Source organism: Heterocephalus glaber, unplaced genomic scaffold (assembly GCF_053883595.1).
Source record: "Heterocephalus glaber isolate CG9 unplaced genomic scaffold, H.glaber_assembly_v1.0 deba00000281, whole genome shotgun sequence".
NCBI classification, from domain to species: Eukaryota; Metazoa; Chordata; class Mammalia; order Rodentia; family Bathyergidae; genus Heterocephalus; species Heterocephalus glaber.
Window position 1 is genome coordinate 1,118,327 of NW_028258139.1, and position 26,179 is coordinate 1,144,505.

The 26,179-nt window shown below is 37.2% G+C and overlaps 1 protein-coding gene across 4 annotated transcripts in view; it reads right to left on the minus strand.

Moving 5' to 3' along the window:
• Window positions 1-26,179, minus strand: part of Rp1 (RP1 axonemal microtubule associated) — a 226,275-nt gene that overhangs the window by 171,288 nt on the left and 28,808 nt on the right. For 3 of the 4 annotated variants that reach the window (XM_087185399.1, XM_087185401.1, XM_087185394.1), the window contains exons 3-4: window positions 13,500-14,123; window positions 12,934-13,105 (exon numbers count right to left, since the gene is read on the minus strand). In XM_087185399.1, coding sequence (XP_087041525.1) covers window positions 12,934-13,105; window positions 13,500-14,123 — 796 coding nt within the window. Of the gene's footprint in view, window positions 1-3,217; window positions 10,739-12,933; window positions 13,106-13,499; window positions 14,149-26,179 lie in introns of those variants that run through there. The other variant, XM_004837506.4, reaches the window with a different exon arrangement.

Genomic DNA, 26,179 nt, shown 5'->3' on the forward strand with positions numbered 1-26,179 from the left:
GCATCCACTTAGCTATAAATGTCTCTAATTTCTCATTTTTTATGGCTGAGTAGTACTCCATTTTATTTAAAAAAACACATTTTCTTTATCCAGTCTCCAGTTGATGGGCATTTGGGCTGTTTCCAAGTTTTAGCTATTACAAATTGTGCTACTATGAACATGGGTGCACATATATCACTGTGGTATGATTCTTTTAATTCTTCAGGGAAGATCCCCAGCAGGGGAATAGTGGGGTCAAATGGGACTTCCAGTCCTAGTTCTTTGAGGTATCTCCATACTGATTTCCACAGTGCTTGCACCAGTCTATACTCCCACCAGCAGTGGAGCAGTGTTCCTCTTTCCCCGCAGCCCTGCCAGCATTTGTTATTGGTTGATTTCATGATAGCAGCCATTCTTTCTGGAGTGAAGTGGAATCTCAGTGTTGTTTTCATTTGCATCTCTTGAATGACCAGTGATGTTGAACATTTTTTCATGTATTTATTTGCTATTTCTACTTCTTTGTCTGAGAAGTGTCTGTTCATTTCAGATGCCCATTTTTGGATTGGGTCTTTAAATTTGGGAGGTCTGATCTTTTGAAGTTCTTTATAGATTCGAGATAGTAGACTTTTGTCTGAGGAAGAGCAGGTGAAGATATTTTCCCACATTGTGGGTTGTCTCTTCACACTGCTGGTGGTTTCTCTTGCTGTGCAGAAGCCTTTTAATAAGAAGAGATCCCACTTGTTGATTGTTTGTGCTAGTTCATGGGCAACTGAGGTTTTGTTCATAAAATCTTTTCCTACACCGATGTCTTCAAGGGTTCTACCTAACCTCTGCTCCAACTGGTTCAGAGTTTCTATTTTAATATTTAGATCTTTAGTCCATTTTGATTTTAGTTTAGTGTATGGTGAGAGATATAGGTCTAGTTTTAATCTTTGGCAAGTTGAAGCCCAATTTTTCTAGCACCATCTATTAAAGAGGCTATCTTTCCTCCAGTGAGGGTGTTTGGCTCCTTTATCAAAGATGAGATGGCTGAGTGTGTCTGGCGTTGTTTCTGCATCTTCTAATCTGTTCCACTGGTCCTCAGGTCTGTTTCTTTGCCCGTACAATGCCGTTTTTATCACAGTAGCTTTGTAGTAGAGTTGCAGGTTGGGGATAATGATACCCCCTGCCATGCTTCTGTTACTTAGAATTGCTTTTTCTATTCTCGGTCTCTTCTTGTTCCAAATGAATTTTTCGATTGTTTTCTCAAGGTCCATGAAGTATGCTGCTGGGATCTCAATTGGAACTGCATTAAATCTATATAGAAGTTTTGGAAGTATGGCCATTTTCACTATATTAACCCTTCCTACCCAGGAGCAGGGGATGTCTGTCCGTTTTCTGATATCATCTTCAATCTCTCTTTTCAGAGTGCCATAGTTTTCAGAGACCAGGTCTTTGATTTCTTTCATTAGGTTGATTCCTAGGTATTTCAGTTTTTTTGAATGCTATTGTGAAAGGAATTATTTGCCCTATTTCTCTCTCAGTGAGTCTGTCATTCATGTAGAGGAAAGCTATTGATTTTTGTGTGTTGACCTTGTAACCAGCTACTTGACTGAATTTGGTTATTAAGTCTAGAAGACTTTTGGTGGAGTTCTTGGGATCTTCTATATAGAGTATCATGTCATCTGAAAATAATGACAATTTGACTTCTCCATTTCCTATCTTTATTCCTTTTATTTCCTTCCCTTGCCTAACTGCCATGGCTAATGTTTCCAGAACTATATTGAACAAGAGTGGTGATAGTGGACATCCTTGTCTTGTTCCTGATTTTAGTGTGAAGGATTTCAGTTTTTGACCATTTAGTATGATATTGGCTGTTGCTTTTTCATAGATGGCTTCTATCAGTTTGAGGTAGAGACCATCTATTCCAATTTTTTGTAGGGTTTTTATCATAAATGCACGTTGGATTTTGTCAAATGCTTTTTCTGCATCTATGGAGATAATCATATGGTTTTTGTCCTTGGCTCTATTGATATAGTGTATTACATTGATTGATTTGTGTATATTGAACCATCCCTGCATCCCTGGGATGAATCCCACTTGATCGGGGTGTATGATCTTCTTGATGATCTTCTGCATTCTGTTTGCCATTTTCTTATTAAGGATTTTTGCATCTATGTTCATTAGTGACATTGGCCTATAGTTCTCCTTTTCACTTGGGTCTTTCTCTGCTTTGGGGATCAAGGTGATGCTTGTTTCCAGGAATGAATTTGGGAGTATTGCTTCCCTTTCAATGTCATTGAAGAGTTGAAACAGTAGTGGCAGCAGTTCCTCTCTAAATGTCTTGTAGAATTCAGCAGTGAAGCCATCAGGGCCTGGGCTTTTCTTAGTTGATAAGTTGTTAATTACATTTTCAATTTCATTGGTTGATAATGGGTTGTCCAGAGTTTTTAGGTCTTCTTCGTTTAACTTTGGTAATTCATATGTATCTAGGAATCTGTCCATTTTTTCTGTGTTGTCCATCTTATTGGCATATAGGTTCTGGAAGTAGGTATTGCTGATCCTCTGGATTTCTGCTGGGTCTGTTGTAATGTCACCCTTTTCATTCCTAATTGCATGGATTTGGGCCTTTTCTTGCCTTTTTCTGATAAGGTTGGCTAAGGGTTTGTCAATTTTGTTGATTCTTTCAAAGAACCAACTCTTGGCTTCATTGATTTTTTTGTATCATTCTCTTAGTCTCCATTGCATTGATTTCTGCTCTGATCTTTATAATTTCCTCCCTTGTATGAGCTCTGGGGTTGTCCTGCTCTTCTTTTTATAGAAGCTTGAGGTTCAGCATCAGGTTGTTTAATTGGACTCATTCTGTTTTCCTAATATGCGTATTCACCTCTATGAGTTTCCCTCGTAAGACTGCTTTCATTGTGTCCCATAGATTCCGATATGTTGTATTGTCATTGTCATTTAATTGAAGGATCTGTCTGATTTCTTCTTTAATTTCCTCTGTGACCCATTGGTTATTCAAAAGTGTGTTGTTCAATTTGCACATGTTTATGAAATTTTTGCAGTTTCTTTTGCTATGGATCTCCAATTTCATCACATTATGGTCTGAAAATATACAGGGGATAACTCCAATTCCTTTGCACTTACTTAAACATGTTCTATGTGTGAGTATGGGGTCTATTTTGGAGAATGACCCATGTGCAGCTGAGAAGAATGTGTATTCTGATTTTGTGGGGTGGAAGACTCTGTAAACATCTGTTAAGTTCATTTGTTCAAGAGTTCCATTGAGTTCTAGTATTTCATTACTTATTTTTAGTCTAGTTGATCTATCTATTTGTGACAGTGGTATGTTGAGGTCCCCCACTACAATTGTATTAGTGCATATATTAGTGCATATATGTCCGTTAGTATTTGTTTTATATAGTTGGTTGCACTAGTGTTTGGTGCATAGATATTTATGATTGTCAGCTCTTCCTCTTGGATTCTTCCCTTTACAAGGATGCAGTGTCCTTCTTTGTCTCTCTTAATCAGTGTTGGTTTGAAATCTACTTGATCTGCAAAGAGGATAGCTACTCCTGCTTTTTTTCAGGTTCCTGTTGCATGGAATATTGTTTTCCACCCTTTAACTTTCAGTCTATGAGTTTCCTTTTGAATTAAGTGTGCTTCTTGTATGCAGCATATTGTTGTTGACATGACATCTTGATACATGACTATTAAAGTCATGTATCAACCTAAGTCCTTATATTGAAAAAAAAGGAGTAATAAAACCAAACACACTGTTTTTATGAGAAAGTATTTCATATAATAAATCTGTAATCTTACATAGTCCCTAGTATATAACCAGCACAAAATTGGTGTTAATTCTTCTCTACTGTTATTTCTCCAAAACTAATCCCTTTCTATTTCACTACAATTTCTCCCTGATCACTACAGAAGATTGCACCCTTAAACCCCCTGTATTTTGATTAGAAAAGGGCATCACTTAATGTAATTAAAGCACATTCTAGTAGTCTTTACCTGGTAAAGTAGCAATTCATAAATTTTATGGATTTATTATTCATGCTAAACTGAATCCAAAGTTATTCTTTATGTAATTACATTAATTCTTCAATGCTCAAGTTATGTTATTTTGGCACCTCCATGTGCTGATCCAAGAACATTAAGTACAGTATTCTACTTTGAGTCAGTTCTAGAGAACAGACTAGATTTCCAAGTTTTATAAGATTTATTTCTATCATACAGTCATGGAATGGAAGGTATCTTAAAATGTTTCCTAGTTAACACTCAGGCAATATACAATCAATAATTTAAGATTTAATCAAATTTATGCTTCCAGATAATTGTATGATTTTATTTATATACATTTAAGTGTTTTAGTAAAGCAGATAAACATACAAACAAATCTGTTCAAGTTCTTCATAGCAACTCTTTCCATTTCAAGAGAATTTTAAAGTCATCATTCTTCTTTTCCACGAGAAATTATCCCACCTCCTTTAATTTTCCTTCACAGAGAATTCCTTAATTTTTTTTCCATTTTTTTATGACCTTTTCAGATTTCCTGACATTTTACTAATATTTAAAAGATAACAATTTCTCTGAAAAGTACTGCAGAGGCAACTTAGTGGTGAAGCATCTTTTTCATGAGAAAATGGTAACCCTCCCCCATGCAAATACTTGCAACTTAATCAGATATGTATTCTGAGGGAACTCAAATCAACACTTTGGCACATTTGGTGATCATCTTTTTATCAATCCGCACTTAGAACTAATAAATGAAATATTTTAAGGCTTTATCTACTCCATTTATTCATCAGCACTTCAATATAAATTTACATAAAGCTGATAATATAAAAACAGAAAAAAGATATAATTCTTATCCAAGGTATATTTTTGATGCCCTGGGCAAAAAATGTATATATATAAATTCAGGACGAACCCATACAGAGTAATTATTGGAAAAAATAAAGAACAGAGGTATGATGAAAGTCAATTATTTATCCAAAGGTAAGCTTTCTAGGTTAAGCCCATTTTGAAAGAGCAGAAAATTCTTGGAAGTTATGTACTGAATATATCTATCCCAAGTGCTTTATCTTATTATGGAAAAAATTGTATTAACAGAGAAGGGTTTGCTAATATTAAAATTATAAATCACCTTGCTCATTGTTGCTTTCAAGATCAGTAAAATGTAATTGGTTTTCTTCTTCCCAAATGAAAATATTTTCACCCTCAAAAACATAATATATTTCTAATATTTTTCTTTTGCTAATACTTAAGGATGTTCCAACTTGGCAAATATCTAATAGGCAGGTTTGACCAAGTATTTTGAAGGAGAAATGACAATTGATATTTTCTCTTACTATATGCTTGAGATTTGTTGTTAAGTTCTGGAATCTGTTAACTAGTAAGTTGTTATTCTCATCAACTGTTTTAAAGATATCATCTGTCCAACTGCTGAGGTTTTCTGTATTTGAATTCATATCGCTCACAACAAACAAAAGTTTGTGCAAGAAATTCACACAAACCCTTTGCTTTAAATACGACTGAAATTTCTTCAAATTACTTTTTTCCTCTAAGTCCAAGCTCTTATCTGTCAAGCCAAACATGTTATTGAAATAAAGCTGATCAAATGAATCACCAATGGCATTATCAACAAATTCTTTTCTCTTACTTGCTTTATTGTCCTTATTCCTGAACATGTTTTTATTTGACAATAGAAAATGTGGGTATATCCTCATCCATAAATGGAAACCCAAGGCATTTTCAATATCCGAATCTTTCCGGTAAACAAATCCTCGGTTTTCTTCATTCACAGGTTGGATAATAACAGTTAGTATTGGGCAATGTTGACCACAAAGAGCATAAAGTTTATCCAAAGAGTCACCTTCCTGAAGTGCACCATGAGTCATACTGCTCCCAGGTAACGGTTGGGTTTTAATAGTATCATCAGAGACAGGGTGGACTTTGTTAGCACCAGATGTAAAAGCATGAGTAACAGTTGAGCATACTCTTTCTGACTGATTACCTTTACCCTCTGTATAATGATTTGGTATTCTTTCCTTGGCACAGGTTTTATTCTGAACATCTAGCAAATCCCCAAAGAAAGGTTCAGAGTCACTGCCATGAGGCAAGTTAAAGTAATTGCATTTCAGTTCAAGGGGTTGAGTCAGTTCCTCCAGTTCTGAAGACGATAATTCAGCCATAGTTGGGCCTGGAGCCAAATTCCCAAAATGTGAATATGACACCTCATTCCCGTTATTACCAAGGAGGGTATCCACTGATGTGGTGTCTGCATTGCCATACATGCCAGGATTTTCAGATGACACCCTTAGCAAATGATTTTTTCTCAGTAGCCATTTGCCTTTGTCAATCAGTTCTCCTTCCTCTTCTTCTCTAAGGGTCGTCCTATTACGATCACTTTGTTTTGTACCATGTTCTACAATTTCATCCCCATGATAACTGTCCCTCACACCATTAACATCACATTTACTTTGCTTTTCCTCCTGGAATTCCTGTAACATAGGTGAAATATTAGATACCTGTTCAAAAGAACCAAATGATTGACCTTCAGAATCATAAAAACTTGATTTCCTAGCACCCGGAAATTCCACAGAACTGTAAGGACAAACTTGAGAACTGTGTATAGATCCAGAAAAAAAAAATGGTTTAACAATCTCCACTTTGCCATAAAGCTTTTCTATTGCCCTTTTAACAAATCCTTTATTATGTTCTTTCTCTTGGCCACTGTCACCACTGTCACTGTGGTCATCACTGGAAGTTTTACACTGCTGCTCACTCTCACTGTCTGGTCTACAATCTGGCCAGTCAGAAGTCACTGGACTTTTGAAACATTTTTTAAAATCATGCGAAGACTCTGAATAACTTCCCATTTCCATGTTTTTCACCATCGTTTTAATTCTCACCTTACTTTCTCTTGAATTGATCTCCTTTTCGGCATTTGGATTAGAATCATAGCAAAAAACTAAAGATGGTGGTGTCACCTGCCTCCTATTGATTGTCTCAGAAATTATACCATTCTTTCTTTCTTCTTCTATAATATTCCCACTAGATATGTCTATCAATTTCAAATTGCTACTAGTCTCTAGCTCTTCTGTGAGTGATTCTTCAGTGGCTTGCTCACATAAGTTTACCATTGTATTACAGATATCATTGTCTTGATTTTCTAATTCTTCCAAAGATTCCAATTCGGATATATTATTTCTTTCATTTGATGTCATGCTGTTGGTTATTGATCCTGGTTCTTCAGAAGTCCTTGATTCTTCTTTATCAAAAGAAGAATATGTATTTTTATCCTGAAATCTCTTTAATGGTTCACTTTTAAACTCACGTAGAGAGCTGTGTTTTGTATCAAATTCCAGATCACTTTTACTTAGGCAAATGCCACCAGGACTTAAATTACAGACATTTGGTTGTAACGCTGATGTATTACATTCATTTTTATACCCAGGATCTGCCAAGATATTTAGGCCTTTCTGAATTTCATCAATTCTTTTGAACTCTTCAATAAATTCCAAGTTATAAATACATTTGTTTTCTCTGCAATTTAAAGAGTCAGTGTTATTGCAGACTCTCGTGGTAACATGAGTTTCATCAGTTGGGCAAGCTACTTCATAAGTATGGTTCTCCTTTTGCACACAAGCCTCATGGGAAGGCACAGCATCAGTAAATGAAAAGACTTCTCCCAGGAAACAAGCCTTATTCATAGAAGTCTTATTTATGACACAGTCAACAGGGGAAAAAGCATCACTGGGGTTATGTAAGCCTTTTTGAGGGTAAGTCTTATTCACAGTGCACATCTCATATGGAGAACAAGTATTTGAAACACGAATTTCAGAACCACAGGCCTCACAGGCAGAGTAGCCTCCATCCAAAGAGATTTTCTGTATTCTTTCAATTTCACTGCAGTCTGGAGCTTTCTGAATGTTGACTGCGCTGCACTTTTCAGAAAGGCCTACTGGAACCATATCATGTTCTTTTTCACTGGGTTCAATGCAATTTGTAGTGGAGTCCACCAAACTGGCAACAGCAGCTTTCAAGTCATCAGCTTCCTCTGTGATGGCAATGTGCCTTAGTACCTCCCACAATGTAAGTAGTTCTGAAGAACTATTGGTAATCTTATGAGCATCACCCTGACAGAAGCTACTCATACTTCCCTTTAGATTTAACACCAAGAGCCAAGCAAGAAGGAGATCAGCAGATGAATTGCATATCACGGAAGAGAAGGGAATGTCTACAAGCAACCCTGGCATTTGAACAGCTCCATTCTGAGGTTCGTGAATGCTGGAAATTGAAGCTTGCAGTTGTTGAAGCAACAGAACTGGTACAAGGTCTTTGGAAGTATTCTCTTCCACGAGATCTACTTGAACAGCAGCCTCTACACTTTGCCCTTTTGTAGCTAGGTTTATTTCATGGTGAACAAGGCTTACCTCTGGTCCTGACTTTTCAGAGGATATCTGACTTTCAGTATTATGATCATTAATAGCTGATGGTGACAAAGTACAATATTCATGCAGGGAAACTAAGCAAGCACCATTCAGAGACTTCAGAGACCCAACTTGGCTCTCATAGAGATCTTTGTGAAATTCTTCACCATTAAGAGATTTGCCCCTTCCTTTACATAGATTATCTCCTGTCAAATTGGCACTTTTAGTTATGTGCTTACTACTTTCTATAACAAAATTATTTCCTTTTACAGAATTTTTATGGAGATTAGATCCTAGAAAACCACTATTGTTATAACTTGCCACAGTCCTTTTATTTTTCTGTCTTACAGCTGACTTTCTAGGTATTAAAGTTGGATATGGATTTATGTTCTGTAACCATCTCTCTATATGATTTTCTGAATGATGGGCCATATCCTCAGAAAAAGCAGCTTTTTTCAAAGAAGCTAAAGAATTTTCCCTGGTTTTAGTATATTGTTTACTTACAAAAACTCCTGACTTCAGTTTATTCTCTTTTTGTTTTTTCTGGCTTTTTAAAGTTACATGTGAATCACTAAATTTTGGAACTAAGCTCATTTTTGCCATTCCTATCAAATTCCTAGATGCCATTTCTGCTTGAGATTGTGGTCTAGAAAAAGCTCTTTGTTTTTGCTCACACAAGTTAAACATATGGAATAAACTTTGATTTTCTGAAGTCTTTTTGTAATACTTAGATTCATAATGGGGAAGTACTTTATCTCCTTGACTACTTTCTCCTTTTTCAGAAGCTCCTAAGCTTATTTTCTTTACTGGACCGGGTTTTCTTTTGCTTACAAATCCTTGAACCTTAAGATTCTGAATACCATTTAATTTATGTCTACGGAAATTCTTGGAAACTGTGGGACTGAGATTACTTTTGGTACTAAAATGATTTGATTTAATTACCATACCAATTGTATGTAGGTCTTCCTCACAAAGTATCCTTCCTTTAAGGGAACAGTCTGAATCTTGTGATATGGTTTCCTGTGCAATTGTACCTCCTGTGTTTATTCTGTTACTCTCCTTAGAGATTCTTTTGGTTACAATCTCTGCATCTTGATACCTTGAGTTGATCATTTGCTGCTGTGATTTCTTCTTCTTTTTGCTGGCAACAGGTGACAAGATCTGCTTTTCATGCTCTGGAGGTTCTATTAAACCACACTGTGCAAATTCATTAGTTAGTCTATCAATTCTTGTGGTTATAGTAGAGGATCCTACTGAAGCTGGAGTCTCAGAAATATTTTTGTCAGTTACAGAATTGTTACTTGAAGAATGACTTGCCTCTGCTGAAACAGGACTGAACCTATCATTTGTATTATCGTAAGTTCTGAAGTTCTTGATATCATCAGTTTTATTGTCTGGTATGACACTATCAACTACACCTTTCTCCACAATTGAGTTCTCAGATATAGCTGATGGTAAGTCATTATTATGGGACATCGTTACCATCTTCTGACTTGTAATTTCTATCACACCAGCACTCACTGCACTTGACCTGAGGAGTTTGCTCTCCTTTATTCCTTCTAAGGGTGATTCCATCTGCTCATTGTTATTGATCTGAACAAGTACAGGTTTGTTAGATAATGATGACATTTTACTACAAGAATGTGCAAACATATGATACTCTGATTTGTTTTCCCTGCCTTCCCTTTTCTCACTATAGGAAAACTGTTTCTCCTGGACTTCTGTTTCAGATACTAAGGTCACACTCCGCATCACAGATTTCTTTTGTCTCACTCCCCTTGGTCCGGGTGTAGGGGGCCTATAAAAACGATGCTTCACTTGAGCCTGAGTTCCCTTAATGATATCTGTGTCCATAGCAGGATTATCCCAACTAGCAGTACTCCAAGTTTCATTATCTTGATCTGTTATTTGAGTTTTTATTTCCTCTGCCAAACTGCCCTCTCGATTACTGCCTGAGACATCCTCAGACAATGAACATGCAGCAAGCTTCAAACTGGATGATCGATCATCTGTCCTTCCCGGAATACTGCTTATCTCACTCTTTTCATCATTATTTAAAAGACCTGGTCTATTGACAGTGGTTGTCCACTTTATAGTTTCCTTTCCTTTTATTTTGAATCGAACTTTCACCTCAACTGTCATAGTACCATCTTGATTAAAAGTAACTGATTTCTCAATATCATCTTCAGAAGGATATACTGATAAGTTCTGAGAATTACGTTTTTCTAAGGTCAAGTAATTTTCAGGAGCAAAAGAATAGTCTGAATAAGAATCATGTGTTTTATCAGAAGAAAGAGAATAAATCTGGGATCTTGAGATTAAGGGTATATGCGTGCTCACTTTCAAGATTTTACGAGTCCAAGATGCCCACCACAAAATACAAGCAGAGGTGGAGAAGTTATAAATATCCAATGGAAGAGGCAGCAAAGAAAAAAGAAGAAAAGAATTAGTACAAAAATACTATATTCTCTGTATTTCACAGTACAATGTTATTGATAGTTTTCTAAACTCTATGTATTCAATGGCAGTTTGAGAAAACTCACCGTAGTATACTCAATGTAGTATACTAAGTATATATAGAATTTCTTTGTACTTCTCTTATAAAAAAAAACCTGTAAATCTACTTCTATGATTAACTGAATTTTAATTTTAACTATTTTAATTAGGTAATTTTAGTAAGAAACATAGAAAGTGAAAATTACTAAGTATTCTATTGATAAAAGAGTTTTGTAGGCTTTTTTTATTTTGCTTACCAGTATTAAAACTAGAGTCTAACCCAGTACTGCTTATCTAAACAAAGAAAGTGATAGTATGCTGTGGTATCTTACCTGCGTATATACCAGAAAAGCACTCATAATTTTAGGAAAGTAGAAACATTTTGAGTACTTAGGACTGAATTAATCAAATAATAATTAATTTTAGAATTCACTTTGTCTCATCAGTGCAGTCGACTTACTATATGACCTAAAAAGAACACAGGTCTGGATATTAATTTTGATGTGTACCCTTATCATTAAACTTGTCACTCCTTTCTTAAGTTCAGTCACATCGTCATAGACTTGCACATGCTCACCACCAAGTAATCACTTTTAATGTTTCACAGTACTAATCTAAAAATATTTTTATTACTCTTGGTATACTTTTGCCAAAATTATAAATTAAAATCCTTCACATAACTTTTTGAAGTAAAATTTAACAAACTCTCACATTCCCTGAAGTCATCAAAATTCTATCAGACACAAAATAATAAAGTAAAACAACAAATGTGAAATATAGTATACCACCATATGCATAATATAGTCATATATTTGACAGTCTAATGCCTACAACATAGCATTATAATTACCTACTGTGTATAGCCACGAAATAATTTAATGACAATAAATAAGATTTATCTACATTAGCAATAAGTAGAGCGATTAGGATTTCTTAAAATGCATATATTCCATGTCTAAAAAAGAGTGGAAATCCAAATTCAACTATATATGCCAATCAGTACCTTAGCAAAGAGTTAAAAGTCCCCTGGAAATACTGAACACAATCAAAAACCCCATACGCTTGGGCCTAAAGGCCCTCTTCTTTCCCTACCCAAAGGACAAAGCCACACTGTTTACTAGATCCTAAGGAACTGACAACCTAGATCAGCAGTAGAGAACCTATGGCATACATGCCACAGTGGGCAGACAGAGCCCTCTGTGTCAGCACATGAGCCAAGTCACCCCAGCATCGCCCCAGCAGCTCAGTATTCAGGTTTAAGTGCCATATTGGCCCTTTGCGATAAATGAGTTTTGAATTGCAGTTTAGGCACTTTAGAGACTTGTTAAAGACTTTAGGTCTCTAAAAGTTTCACCATTGCTGACCTAGATTATTGCTAACCAGCATGAATTGGTTGCATTAACTTTTTCTTTTTTTTTTTTTTTTTTTTTTTTTTTCTGAGACAGGGTCTAGTTAAGTTTCCCCAGCAGGACTCAAACTTGTGATCTTCCTGCTTTAGCCTCCCAAAGTGCTGGGATTACAAGCATGTACCACAATGCCTGACTCCAAACTTTTATTTAATAAATAATACTATGGTTCTAAAGACCATCTGTGATTTTTTTCAGGAATAGAATAACTTCAGAAGGTAGAAAATACAGTTAGATTTCAAAAAATATAGTAACTCCACTAATCCGTTGACTCAGCTAAGAATGCTGGAGAAAATTCTGCAACTACCATACTCCCTAAAATGCCTCTCCAAAGCAGGAGATTCTGGCATTTTGATTTAACTAGGTATTTTATCCAAAAAAAAAAAAAGTAAAGACAGTATAACTTATCAATTTAAACAGTTACATCATTAAGTGACTTGGAAAAAATCTTTTTAAATTATCAGATAATCTCTATGACTCTTTCCAACTATAACTAATTTCATTTTAGAATATTGTAAACCTCTCATACTTTCTGTGTTAATGAAAATAGTCATTTAAGCATAAATTTTTTGTTGCTGAGGCAAAAATAATGAAGACTAAAACTAAATCCTATGTATTTATAAATTACTTACTCTTTTTGTTTTCTGCTTTAGCGTTTCCCTTCCGGTGCCCACGATGAGAGATCCCTAGTAATCTAGCAGGAAGCAAGAACTTTTGGATGTCATAACTTCCTGGTTTAAATGGCTCCCTTCCTGCTGCCACCACTGCTCCAGAGCTCAGGATCACTGCCTGGAGACTGGGAACCTAGAAGAAGCCAAAGAATCATAGTCCTTACATGAGCAAAGTTTGTTCTTTCCACGTGATTTTATAATTTTGACTGAATCAATTTAATAACCTCCCAGGCTTGACAGAGATCATCGTCAAGCATTTTCTTAGGTACTAATGATGTACGCCAAAAAGCTGGAAATACAAACATTTATTACGCCTATATACCGCTAAAGAAAGCCAGGCTGGTCTTCTGGCATAACTAAAGAAGTACTTAAAGGTACGTAACGTTGCTCACCAAAGTCTGCAGCTGTGGCCAAGTCCCCACCCACGATCTGGGGGTAAGGGTCCCGGCGGACACAGCTGGCTAGGAAGGCAGCCTCTTGGAGACACCGAACTGAGCTCAGCCTGGAGGAGCCCCCGGAACACTCACCTTCCTTCCATCTGTAGCATACAGTTTGCCCACTGGGTACTGCATGACCTCTGTCAGGTGCTGCAAAAAGGCCTCGAAGCTCTGGGTGACCTTCCTGCTGAGAAGCACCGCGCGCCTCGTCTTCGGGTCGCCATTCCTGAAGACCACGAGGCTCCGCGGGGGACAAGGCGCGGGAGAGGCCGCGACTGCAGAAGAGCGGGGCGCGCGAGCTCTCAGAGCGGGGCTGCTGAGCCAGGGCGGCCGGCGCCTGCGCACTTTGTCCAGATCCAGCGGCTGCACCTTCTTACTATGGGAGCACAGGTAGGACTCGCCGTCCTCCAGGTCCTCCAGCCTCGTGATGCTGTGCCTTCCCTGAGGGGTGCTGATGTTCCGCACCCCAAAAGGCAGGGGCACCTTACGCGACAAGTTGTCCAGCAAAGCATCAAAGGTCTTAAAAGAGCGAGGATTGACCACGACCGTGACTCCGCTGAATTGGGGGTCTCCACTCTTGTAGAAGCTGATCCGTTTGGCCACGACAGGATGAGTGACGCTTAAATGGCGAGGAAAAGAAACTTGACCTTCAGAAGAAGTCGGGTGAATCATGGAAAAACTAGTAGAAGGAGTTTCACTCATTTTGCTTGCGATCTGGACAGTGAACAAGAATGCTTCGCTCAAAAACAACATCACAGAGAACACATGATGATGCTAATGCATGCTAATTATAGTTGTAGGCATTCAGGATATGCTCTAATATTTTATTCATTCATTTATTCATTGTCAATTTTTAAAGACACTTTTAAAGGTGTGCTGTAAAAAGACAGTTAAATGAGAACATTTATAATTTTAAAATTAAAAATAATCTGCAGACACTAGTAAGGACTAATATAGACTACTAAATGATGATCATACACCCATGCAATGGAAAAGTATGCAACCCTTAATCATGGCTATATTTTTTGGCATGATCATGGCATATAGCTAAGTGAAAAAGCAATCTGCAAAATACATCAGCTATAGCACTAGTTTATGTGTAAACATACTTATTATGTAAGTGGGGGAAAGTCCAGAAATACCCCAGTGTTGATGGTAGTTATTTTAGGATGACATAACTATAGATAATATTTGTGGCTTTTGTTTTTATGATACTTTGCCTTATTTTTTTTCTTTGCAGTACTGAGGGTCAAACCCAAGGCCTCACACATAGTAGACAAGCACTTTACCACCAAGCTACGTCCTCATTCTTATTTGTGTTGTTTTTATACATTGCTGAACTTTGCGCATCTTTAAACTTTACAAAAATTATTCTATAATTTTTAAAAATTGCAAAAAGAGACACAAATTAGAAATCATCGAATGAGAAAAGTAAGAGTTTTTTGCAATTCATCAATTTAGTCTTGCACATCTGGGCAGTCAAGAAAAAGAAGAGAAACAGGAAAAAGTTTTAAATTTCCAATTGTCAACTGAATGAAATCAGATGAGTTTATCTGGAGAAATATGTACCTTACATTAAGTTCTAAGAGAAATGTACTACGAAGATCTTTAAATAGTGGCCATATTAGGATAATATCATATTTCCACTGCTGATTGGAGAAAAATGCAGGCAAGTCATATGACACACCACTTACCCTACTTTGAGAAATACTAAACAAATGTTCTTTGATGGCATTACTATAAACTGCTAAAAGTGGCACAGTCTGAATGCCACTTGAATTAGTGGCTCTGAAATGAAAACTTCAGGAAGGAATTCAAGAAGAGCCATTTTCAGCCAACTACGAACTTTTTCCTTTACCGTTTATCAGGATGGCTAGAGTCTGGCTGACAAAAATGAACAGCCTGTGGAAGGGTTTCTCTGACTCTGGACTTATTTTTCATGTATAGCATTTTGTGGTGATCTTCTACTGTTTTAAATCGATTTAATTATTAGTTTCTTCTGACAGAGTAAAAAAGCCCTGAAGCCTTGAAGACAAATCAAACAAACTAAATAGATGTAATTGGTATTATAAAGCTAGGAAAAAAATATTTGCACTATAAATCTGGCCCAAATCACCTACTTAAATTGTTTGTAAGCTGTTAACTAAGATTCTTCCTTTATCTACAAAATGATTTGCAAACCTTACTTATATGCCATTTAGGAAAAAGCATTTGAAGATCAGCCTAGAAATTAGATGTCACCCCTCTCCCTTCTCCAGAGGTTTAAAGAGATTATAATTCTTAAGACAGTAAAGGCAGCAGTAGTGGGGCATGTGCATCAGAAGCTAAGCACCAGAATCCAGCTTTGCAACGCAGTCAGCAAAACTGCAAGCTTTTCTCATCCTCATCTGATAAACTGTGGCCTGACCTTGAGAAGGCAGTTTAATCTCCTTGCCCTTACCTACTATAAGAAGATGAGAGACTAGTTAACGGAGACAGGAGTACAGTTAGATAGAAGGAATAACTTTAATGTTCAATTCCAAACTAGGATCTATGACAGTTAATTAATTGGATGTTTCAAAATAGCTAGTAGAGAGAATTTTAAATCTTCCCAATACAAAGAAATGGTAATCGCCTAGGCCGATACATATGTCATTCCCTGATCTGATCATTCTGCATCCTACACACATATTGAGATGTCACACTGCACACCCATTACCACATGCCAATTAAAAATATATTTTAAAAAGATGAATTCCTTCAGTATTTAAATAAAATACTTCAGAATTCTTGCCTCTAGTTACTTTTTAAGTGGGTTCATTATGTGTTTATTTGAAAATATTTTACATGAGTAGTATTTGAGACACATTTTTACCTCCTCTTGAAAAATGGTATTTATGAGGTATGATCAAGAAATGTGGTAAAGTTTTTAAAAACATATTATAATAAAAGCCTCATAAGTGTCTAGTTGTGCTGTTATGACTGCTTCAATGTCTTGAATTAATTCAAAACACTTACCTTTCGTGACCATTTTGACTTTGGGAAAAAGCCAAAAGTCCCACAGTGCCAGATCTGGCAAATGAAGTAGATGACACACTGTATTGTTTTTGCAAACCTGCCTCTGGCACTGGGAAGCAGTATTCACTCTATCTTTGATCACGTCTTGTGAAGACACTCATAAAACAAAAATTCCAGAACAACTTCAGAAAATGACAAGGGCAATACAAAGTGGGGTGTTTTGTGTGTGTGGTATTTTGGGATAAGTATATTACAAAGCAAGGAGTATTTGGGGGGAGAATAATGGAATGTGTCTTTTACTGTAATAATTTTTTAAACATACTGCAAGTTTTGATCAGCCCTTGTATATTTAAATGTATTGTGAGACTTAATGTTGCTAGTTTTCTGCCTGAATATCACTTCTTGGAGAGCGTTCACCTGGTGATTATTTTGGGAACACATCTGTGTAGCTGATAGGGATTTTATGTTCATTTGGGTTTTGGCTAAAATAAGATGAAGAAGATTCTGTGCTAGGACCACAAGAACACAGACGATAAAGACCCTAGGAGGGAAGAGGCAAGCCCCATCACCCCTATTTCACTGCTCCCAGCCCCGAGCACCGGTTTTCAAGCTCAAAGGGCAGAAGCCGAAGGCACCATTCCCTGGGAAGATGGCACATGGCCAGGAGTGGAGGAACGTCTGCCGAGAAAGTACCTGCAACAACGCAATTGCCAGGCAGCTCGATAAAGAGGCTGTACCAAAAACAAAACAAAAATACAAGTCCACATGACCCTCAAGACAAGTAATGGAATCTCCGGAAACTCCTAGAAGTCGCCAGAGGACATTATAGCAAGCATTGAGATTTTGTACACCTGCAAGTAAGGCTTAAGAGCCTATAGTAGGGTAAGACTTGCATGTGAAACAGAACACGATGAAGATTTCATATGCTCATTGACTAAAACGATCTATGTTCATTCCGTGCACAATGTCATCATTCAGCCAAAGGGCAAATGAAATTCCTTTCCAAAGGAGTGGGTCAGTCTTTGTCCAGACATAATTGTGCGCATCTCCTACAGTGCATAAGAAATTCAGAGAGCAATTCAAAGGAACTATTGAGGATGAGTCAGAGTAACAAGAGAATATTCAAAGAGGAATTCTAACAGCTCAAAGGATTAAGAGTAGGAGTGGGAAGAGACAGCAATTTCTAGAGGAAAACAATATGAGGCTAAAGAGCTAAATGCACCAAGTGGTGGAAAAGCAATCCAGAAAGATGGCAGAAAATAGTGCAGCATCTCGTCAATGCACACAGGTGAGCCCTGCAAAGTGGTCACTAAGTCTTGACAGCAGAAGTCCCCTTTTATGAAACTGAGCTACTAGCCCTCCACAGCTTTAACTTATCCTGCACTAACTGTGCTCCTTTCTTATTTTTTTAAACTAACCAAAATTTGAATGGAAATTAAGCAAAATGTCTTCACATACATTTTTAATAATGATATATTCTTTTTTTTTCCTGGTACCAGGGATTGAACGCAGGACCTTGCACTTGTAAGGCAGGTGCACTGCCACTGAGCTAAATCCGTGGCCCAATAACGGTATATTCCATCCCCTCTGAAACTGGGGTAATGCAGTAAACGGATTACCTAGAGAACAACCCAACTAAGCAGCCTAAAATGGTTTAATTTTTCTTCCAGAAATTCAGACTAAGAGAGGTGTGGAGGTGCAAAGGGGTAACAAGAGGAAACTAGAATCTCAAGGTCCTCTACTTTCCTCACCACTAACTTCTCTAGAGGCAGCAAGGGAGGTAGTTAATGAAAATTCCTTTGCTTTCAGGCCAATTCACATTTTATGTTCATTTAGTTTTTGGCTAAAATAAAATAAAGGAGATTTTTCTGCCAGGGCCACAAGGGAGAACATAGAAGATAAGGACAGTAGGAGGGAAGAGGCAAACCACTAAAATCTGTTCCTTTACAAAGCAACAGCTTGCTACCAGTACCTTCTCCTCTTCTCCTCAGAGCCCCTTCTTTGCCTAAAGTTGGGCCATGGGGCTATCAGGAATTCATTCATTGCTTTTTAGGATGAAGCAGATTTTTAGAAATACCTTTGTGTTCACTAAGTGTAACAATCCTTATGTTTGTCTGTGTTTTCATGGGGCTCAATCAATGGGGCACTTAACTCTGTGCTGCTCAGACCTAAACAGTCTCTTCTGCTAGGGTTGCACCTTTGTTCCCTGACTCACAAATGACAAGTCTACAAAATGCACATTTCATTTCACTAGTTGTGGGTTTTTTGCTTAAATTCTTTTATTGGTACATTTTAGGTATACAATATGTTTACATTTATCATTGGGTACTTGTACCTGTACATGCACTAGTTATATTTTCAATTAAATTTTCTATCACATAATAGAAATTCAGGCATTTCAGAAACAAGTAGAAAACAAAATAGAAAATTGATCAATTCAGAATGTTGATCAATTCAGAATGCTCATTCTTATGGCAATTTAGAAACTTTATGTTGTAAGAAAATCTTGTTCATTTCACAAATTTTAATAAGTCTGTTGGGTAGGGTTGATGAAAGGGAGGTTCAGAAAGGAAACACCAATTATTCACCATGGTAGACATAGTTCTGTCAAGTTTTAAGTAGCTTCCTTTTTTCTTTAATGTATTATTACACAAGTGCCTATAATGAGTATCTAGCGCTTTTATAATCAGAAAAAATAAACTTTACTCATTTTTAATAACTAGAATCACTTGATTTCCTGACACTGAATTTCTTTGGTATTTCAATAACACCATATTGCAAACATTGCTGGCATATTTAAGTAAAAGAAAATAATTTTTAGTAACATTTATTCTTTTCCCAATGGTTAAAGATAGAATGTAGATATGTAAACTACATACAAAATAAAACCAGCAAAAGAGCTACTTTCAAAAGGAAAAATTTAAATAGTTGTGTACTTACCAGAACTTGAATCTTCCCTTCAAAGAAAAGAAGATGTTTAAGTTGTTTGAATAGTTCACATAAATGTCACTGGATATGTAACCTGCTTATTTCATGTGAAGAAACTAAAGCCTTTGATTTATTCTTAGCATGTCCACCCAGGGATTGAGTACAGCCAATTAATTTAATCCAAGATGATGTTAATCACCAGTCAGAACTCACCTTAAGAGGACCAAAGCCAGAAACAAAACAGTTCCTAGCATCCTGGGCAGTTGTGAAGTCTTTCTAACTAGAATCTCCATTACATTATCTCTCTTGCTTAGTGTCATTCTCTGGAGAAAATACTTCATCAGTTCACAGCATTTCTCTCCCAGACAACCTTAAATCATCATTTATTTATGTTACAGGGCAAAGTTGTCATACTGCTAAAACTGAAATAGTCTGACATTTTATCATTCCTGGATAAGCAATTTGCTCAAGCTGTCATTTAAGAAAAAAGATTTTGGCAATTTTTATTATTATTTACTTCGACACTCCTGCTTATTATTACCACATGGATGTAATTCTAATGATCATGGCTGTAAGTGTAAACAACGTGGCCACTCAGCAGAACACATGAAGAAGTGAAGCCATTCAGTGCTTCTGCATAGCCATGACTCTCCAACTTCCTCTAAATCACAATGAGATGTGAACACGTGTCAGAACTTCATCATTCATGAAGACCCAGATGTCACCCATTCCTACAATGACTGTCTGTGGCCTAACCTGATTTAAAGAAGTCTCCTTTAGAAAGGTTTTCTACTGGGCTTCCTGACTCCACTCTGAACAACAAAAACAAGGTAAGGGGGTGCCAGGGATTTAGCTCAGTAGTGCCACACCTGCCTCACAAGCATAAAGTCCCGAGTTCAATCCCCAGTACCAAAAAAAAAAAAAAAGGTAAGGGCCATGAGCAGTGCACAGGCTTGTGATCTCAGCTACTCAGGAGTCAGAGGCAGCAAGATTACAAATTCGAGGCCATCCTGGCAAAACCCTGTCTCAAAATTTAAAAATAAAAAGGGCTAGGGATGTGGCTCAATAGGCCCTGGGTGAAATCTTCAGCAATACAAATAAACAAACAAATAAAAACAAAACAAAATAAAGCAAAACAATATAAGGATCCTCTGAGGAAAGAGGACTAGGTTTGTGCTGCAGAATGCTGTCTCCAAACAGATTATTAAATAGAAACAGAAGCGGGGGCATGAGGAGTAGGTATGAGGAACAACACACAGTGTTTGTTTACCTTAATACAAACCTTCATTTAAAATCCTCATCGTCCCCACAAAAACATGGTTAATGATACTAATCCAGAAACTTGTGTTTACAGGGTAGGAATAGGCATCATTGGCAACTCCAAATTCAAGTATAATTCTAAAAGTTTGAGGTTAGGTACAAAAAGATTTTAAATAGCTAAGGACTAATAAAAATATTCTATTCATTCTACCATGAATCCTGTAATCTATGTCTGATAAACAATTCATGTCAATTAGTTCTATTTCAACACTGAAGGAAATTCAACTGAAGAGAATTTTGGGACACTTTTAGGAAACGTAAAAATTCTTACATATAACACAGCAAGAAAGGAGCTCTCCTATTCTAAGCCTCTCCCATAATACACAGTTCATTCCCACATCTCCAGTCAGGAAGGAGATCAAATATGCCTCTGCCCAGCACTAATGAAGATTCTTTCGCAGGATGCCCCACAAAGCAGTGTGGGTAACCTGGACTTCCATTCATGCCTGGCAATAAAAGACATGACTTCCTTTCCACGACCAGCATAGTGCTCAAGGAAGCACATTAACAAACATGGTTTAAATGGAACTCAGAATTTCATAACACAGTACCCAAAATGTCAATTAAAAAAAAAATCATTCACACCAAGAACTTCAATGACAAAAGACAGCAAATGTCAACATGAGCATAACACAGAGGTTTGAATTATCTGACAAGAACTTTAAGCAGTGGGCCGGGGATTTAGCTCAGTGGTTCCGCCACTTGCCTCACAAGTGCAAGGACCTGAGTTCAATCCCCGGTACCAAAATAAAAAGAACTTTAAGCACCCATCATAAAACTATTTCAATAAGAAATTACAAACACACTTTATACAAATGAAAAAATATCCTCAACAAAGAAATAGAAGATAAAACAAGAACCAAGTAGAAATCTTAGAGCTGAAAAATACAATAACCACAATTTAAGAATACAATGGATGGGCTCAACAGCCTAATGGAGAAGACAGGAAATATTCAATGAATTTAAGAAAGAACAATAGAAATTACTTGATTTGAACAACAGGAAAAGAAAAAGATTTAAAACATTAAACAGAAATGTGAAAGAAGTGAATATTATCATTTATTTAATGAAACAAATTAGAAATTATGGATTAACAACACTTATATGTGTAGAACCTATAAAGGACAAGATAATTTAGGCTATTTGAAATAGCAAATACATGGTAAAATCACAGTTATCCTCAAAACATATACCAAGCTGAGTTTAAGAGGTAAGTCAGGCCATAAAATAGTCCCTAAATAGCAGAACAATAAAGCAAAGTCTCTGTCTAGAGTAATCAGGTAAATAGAACCTACACTTAAACTTTTCTCTCAATAAATAGTTCTTATGATTTCAAATACATTATTGGATGCAATCAATAGAAAGAGTGATTTTGGATGAATGTTCTCTGTTTATTCCTAGCACACTGCCACAGGGGAATATTTAGATACTAGGAGGTTCCAATTTACTACAAATAGGAGATACTAAAAAAATCTCATTTTATCCAAGCAATTGGGTTGTTAGTTTAAAATGTTTGAAGGAACCTTCTTACTTGGAAGCAACAGATATTCTAGAATAAAATCATGGTATAGAGAAGGAATCATTTACTTTAAGATTACCTTTTTAAAGTGAAGCAAAAAACTTTAAAATTGGTGTAGACTGGCTTGGAATTTTGGCATTAAAAGGATGTTGAAATATTCTCTCCAAAAGCAGTTTTATTCTAAACCTTACCACTAAATGCTATTATCAAGTATTCTCCTTTCCTGTTAAAAGAATATTTCTTAAAATCTCAAACATTCATTTCAAAAGTGAAAATTCCCACATTCTATTTTCAATTTCTAGTATATGTATCTCTAATGGATAACTTCTATAATAATTTTAATCCCTCCAGTGGCTCTTTATTTGCCTCAAAATTCTGTTTCTCATTCTCAATTCTTTCCATCTAAAAATCCCTAATGAATGAAAAGAATGAATATATAATCACAGGCTAGAGTTTTATTCAGAGCTTGAAATTTAAGTCTTAATCTTTCCTGAAAAAACAGAATGCTAGTTTTATCTATATCTATACTGGTTTTGTTATTTTGTTGCTGTTGTTGGTCGTGGTGGTAGTGGCTTTGTTTTGTTTTGGTTTGGTTTGGTTTGGGCTTGGGTTTGGGTTTTATGAGATAGGGTCTTGCTATAGTTGAAGCTGGGCTCGAACTCAGTATGTAGCCTAGGCTGGCCTCTAACTAGCAGCAATCCTCCAGCCTCTGCCCTGAGTGCTGGGATTACAGGCGTACACTACTACTCCCTACTACACTGTTTTGATGTGATAGATAGATAGATAGATAGATAGATAGATAGATAGATAGATATAGAGATAGAGATATATTTAAAATATTTTTCATCAAACTATCCCCATAGATTTTCAAAATCTTCTTAGCATAACATCAAAAAACATATTACTAATAAAAAGCAGAACCCTCATAAAAGTAGAGAGATGAAGCCAAGAGGAAAATGAACCAACCAATCACTCACTGCCTGATCCAACACAGGGGGGCTGCCAACAATGAGTTCCTACAGAGTGACTCATCCTCCCAGCCTCAGTCCACCTACAGCCAAGTCCAACTGTCCATGTCCCAAATTCTCCAAGGGTTTATAAATGGCTTGGTTCCTGCTGGGCAGAACAGGAAGCTCTTAGACACAGATGTCTCCCTGACCTTCCACCTTCCCCTGTACCCTCTGCCCTAGAGACCAGTCTGTGTGATGAGTCACTATTCTTGATCTTGGTTAATGCCCCATTTCACCTCCCCTTGGATTAGGCTGAACTAGTCCAGGCACACTTGAACCCAATCAGACCCTTTGTCCAATATGAGTTCTACCAAGGAAGCCGCAATCTCAACACAAGTTCAAGGTGTGTAGCACTTGGTCCTGCCCTTTTCAACAGAGTAGTTGACTGCTCCTTATCTAAAGGTAGTCCCTATTCTGGTCTCAGCTGTTCTCTTCCCAGTGCTGCCTGTCACCTTTGTTCTAGCAAATCTGTCCTCCTGCAGACACTGGATACAATAGTGTGTAGCAGATGGCCTCAAGATTAGCTGGACTTATGAGTGATTGCCAATTAAATTTGTTTACGTGGGGAGGTGACACACCAGCTAATGCAAGGAGTTGGATTCCAGGCTAAGAGATGGATTTATTGTAACAGAGGTACAGGTAAAACAGAGTTTTGAGGAAGAGAAGGACAAGATGAAAATGGAATTCAGAACAATATACTAGAAGCAGAATGTAAACAAGACACAGGACAGAAAAGACTGGAGAAAGAAATGGAATGAAAATCTATCTTTAATAATGTGGTATGGCCTGAAATAAAATGGCTTTTGTAATGAAAGAAAGAAATTACATATTTTGAAGAAAGAATCTGCAGACATTAATAGAGGATTAATGATAAGCCAGTCAAGCAGTGCATTTTGAAGTCACATATTTACCAATCACTAATCTTGGCCCTTAAAACACAATGCTGAGTAAACCACAGCCTGCTCCCCAGGACACATCATTCTAAGGGGGGGGGGGCCAATAATGTGATCGGTACCATTTGTCACCTGCTTTGATACACACTCTCAGGCTTTCTCCCTTCAGACCATCCTCATTGATGTTCCAGAACCAAGTACTCAAGCCAGGCAGGGAGGAACACACCTGTAATCCCAGCATTCTGGGAAGCTGAGTAAGAAGGATCACAAGTTCCAGCCCAATGTGGCAACACAGTGTCTCAGTGAGACCCTGTCTCAAAAAGACATTTTTACAGGGTGAAAGGGAGGGGGTTGTATCTCAGTATGAAGGCTCTTGGATCAATCCCCAATACCAAAGGCTGAGGGCAGGGGACAGTGGGGAGACAGAAGGAGAGAACCAAGTACTCACTTGTCAATTGCTGAGATAAGAAAGGGGATCAGCTGATCTACTTAGGAGGAGACACTGCAAGATACTTGATAAAAAGGGCAGATACAGTTCTACACTCCCCCTAACCCCCCATCTTGCCTGGAACATAAAAGCACAGTAATACCTGCAACTATAAGAGGCACCAAGCACAGAGATAAAAAGTTAACACACTAAATCTCTCCAACTAGGGAAATCAAAGGACAGTCATTCGCTATTGTGTGAGAAGCTGGACTAATATAGCAACCATCTAACTCTGATTGTTCTATGACAAAAATTAATTCTGATATTGGTACCAGTTGCTGAAAACAGAGCTCTTCATTGGAAGCAACCAAATCTGACCATAGGGGATTACACAGAAAAGGGGTTTATTAGAAGACTATTGAGCAAAATAATTCAGAGAATTAAAGCAATAAGGTTCAAATTTAATATTCTATGAACAACATACAAAACCTTTTATAAGAATAGTTTAATGAAGAAATCACAAGCACATTACAGTGGGGTCCATAGGTGCCATGGCTTACACTCTTGCGAATTTCTTATCAGAAATGTAATTAATTACAGACAAGACCAACCTGCCACAGTCACCTTTGCTGTAACCCTAAGCAGAAAATCAATTCTACAGGGAGCCTGCTATCTCACCTTGCTCAATTCCAAACTGCTAAAAAATTCGTGCCCTTAATGGAAAGAAATGATAAGAAAGTATGTACCCATTTGAGCAACCAAAGAAGACATATTCTTTGCCCTGTGAAGATTCCTAAAGTAATTTCACAAGCACAAAAAGGGGATTCAAACACTAATAGTCCAAAATAAATTGCAAGTATGCACCATTATGATGGGTTGTTTGCAAAAATGATTACGTTTGTTTTCTCCCTGTATCTATAGCCCTTTGCAACGTCATCTGTAGCTTCCCTTATTTATCAAAAGAGTTCATCCTTCTCCCTAATAACTTGGCCTGATTGTGGGCTGCTTTGACGCATAGAATGAGACAGAATAAATATATGCTGGTGTCAAAAGTAAATCCAAGAGAACTAGTTCATGTAAGTTTTTCTGACCACCACCCCAGCACCAACGAGTGGAGCTGCCCACAGCACAGAAGAGGTGAACCTTCCGGGCCACAGTACAACTGCCTCAAGCTCCGAGGAGGTGAGCCATGCAGGTGCCAGCGGACACATCCCTTCTCATCCCCCCCACCCCGTTGAAATGAGAAGACACATAAACAAGTCTCAAAGCCAGATTTCCAGATCACATACATCAACCCCAAAGGGAAACAAGATGGAACAATCTGATACTCAACAACCTGGATCCCCTGAAGAAGCAATGAAAGAGGATCAGGAAAAAATGAAATCAGAAATAATTTCTCAGATAACAGCAGAGATTACACCCATAGTCCAAGACATGATTAATAAATCTAGAGAGGACACAGACAAAAAAGTAGAGGAACTGAGGAACAAGATGAAATCACAACATAAAAAACAATTGGAATCCCTAAAACAGATACAAACAGATTTCCGGAAGATTAAAAACTCCATGAAAGTCTACACAGCAGAATGACCCAAGTGAGAACAGAATTTCAGACATAGAAGATGACATTTCAATTACTGTCCAGGAAAAGAAAAATATCTTTAAAACAGTAAGAG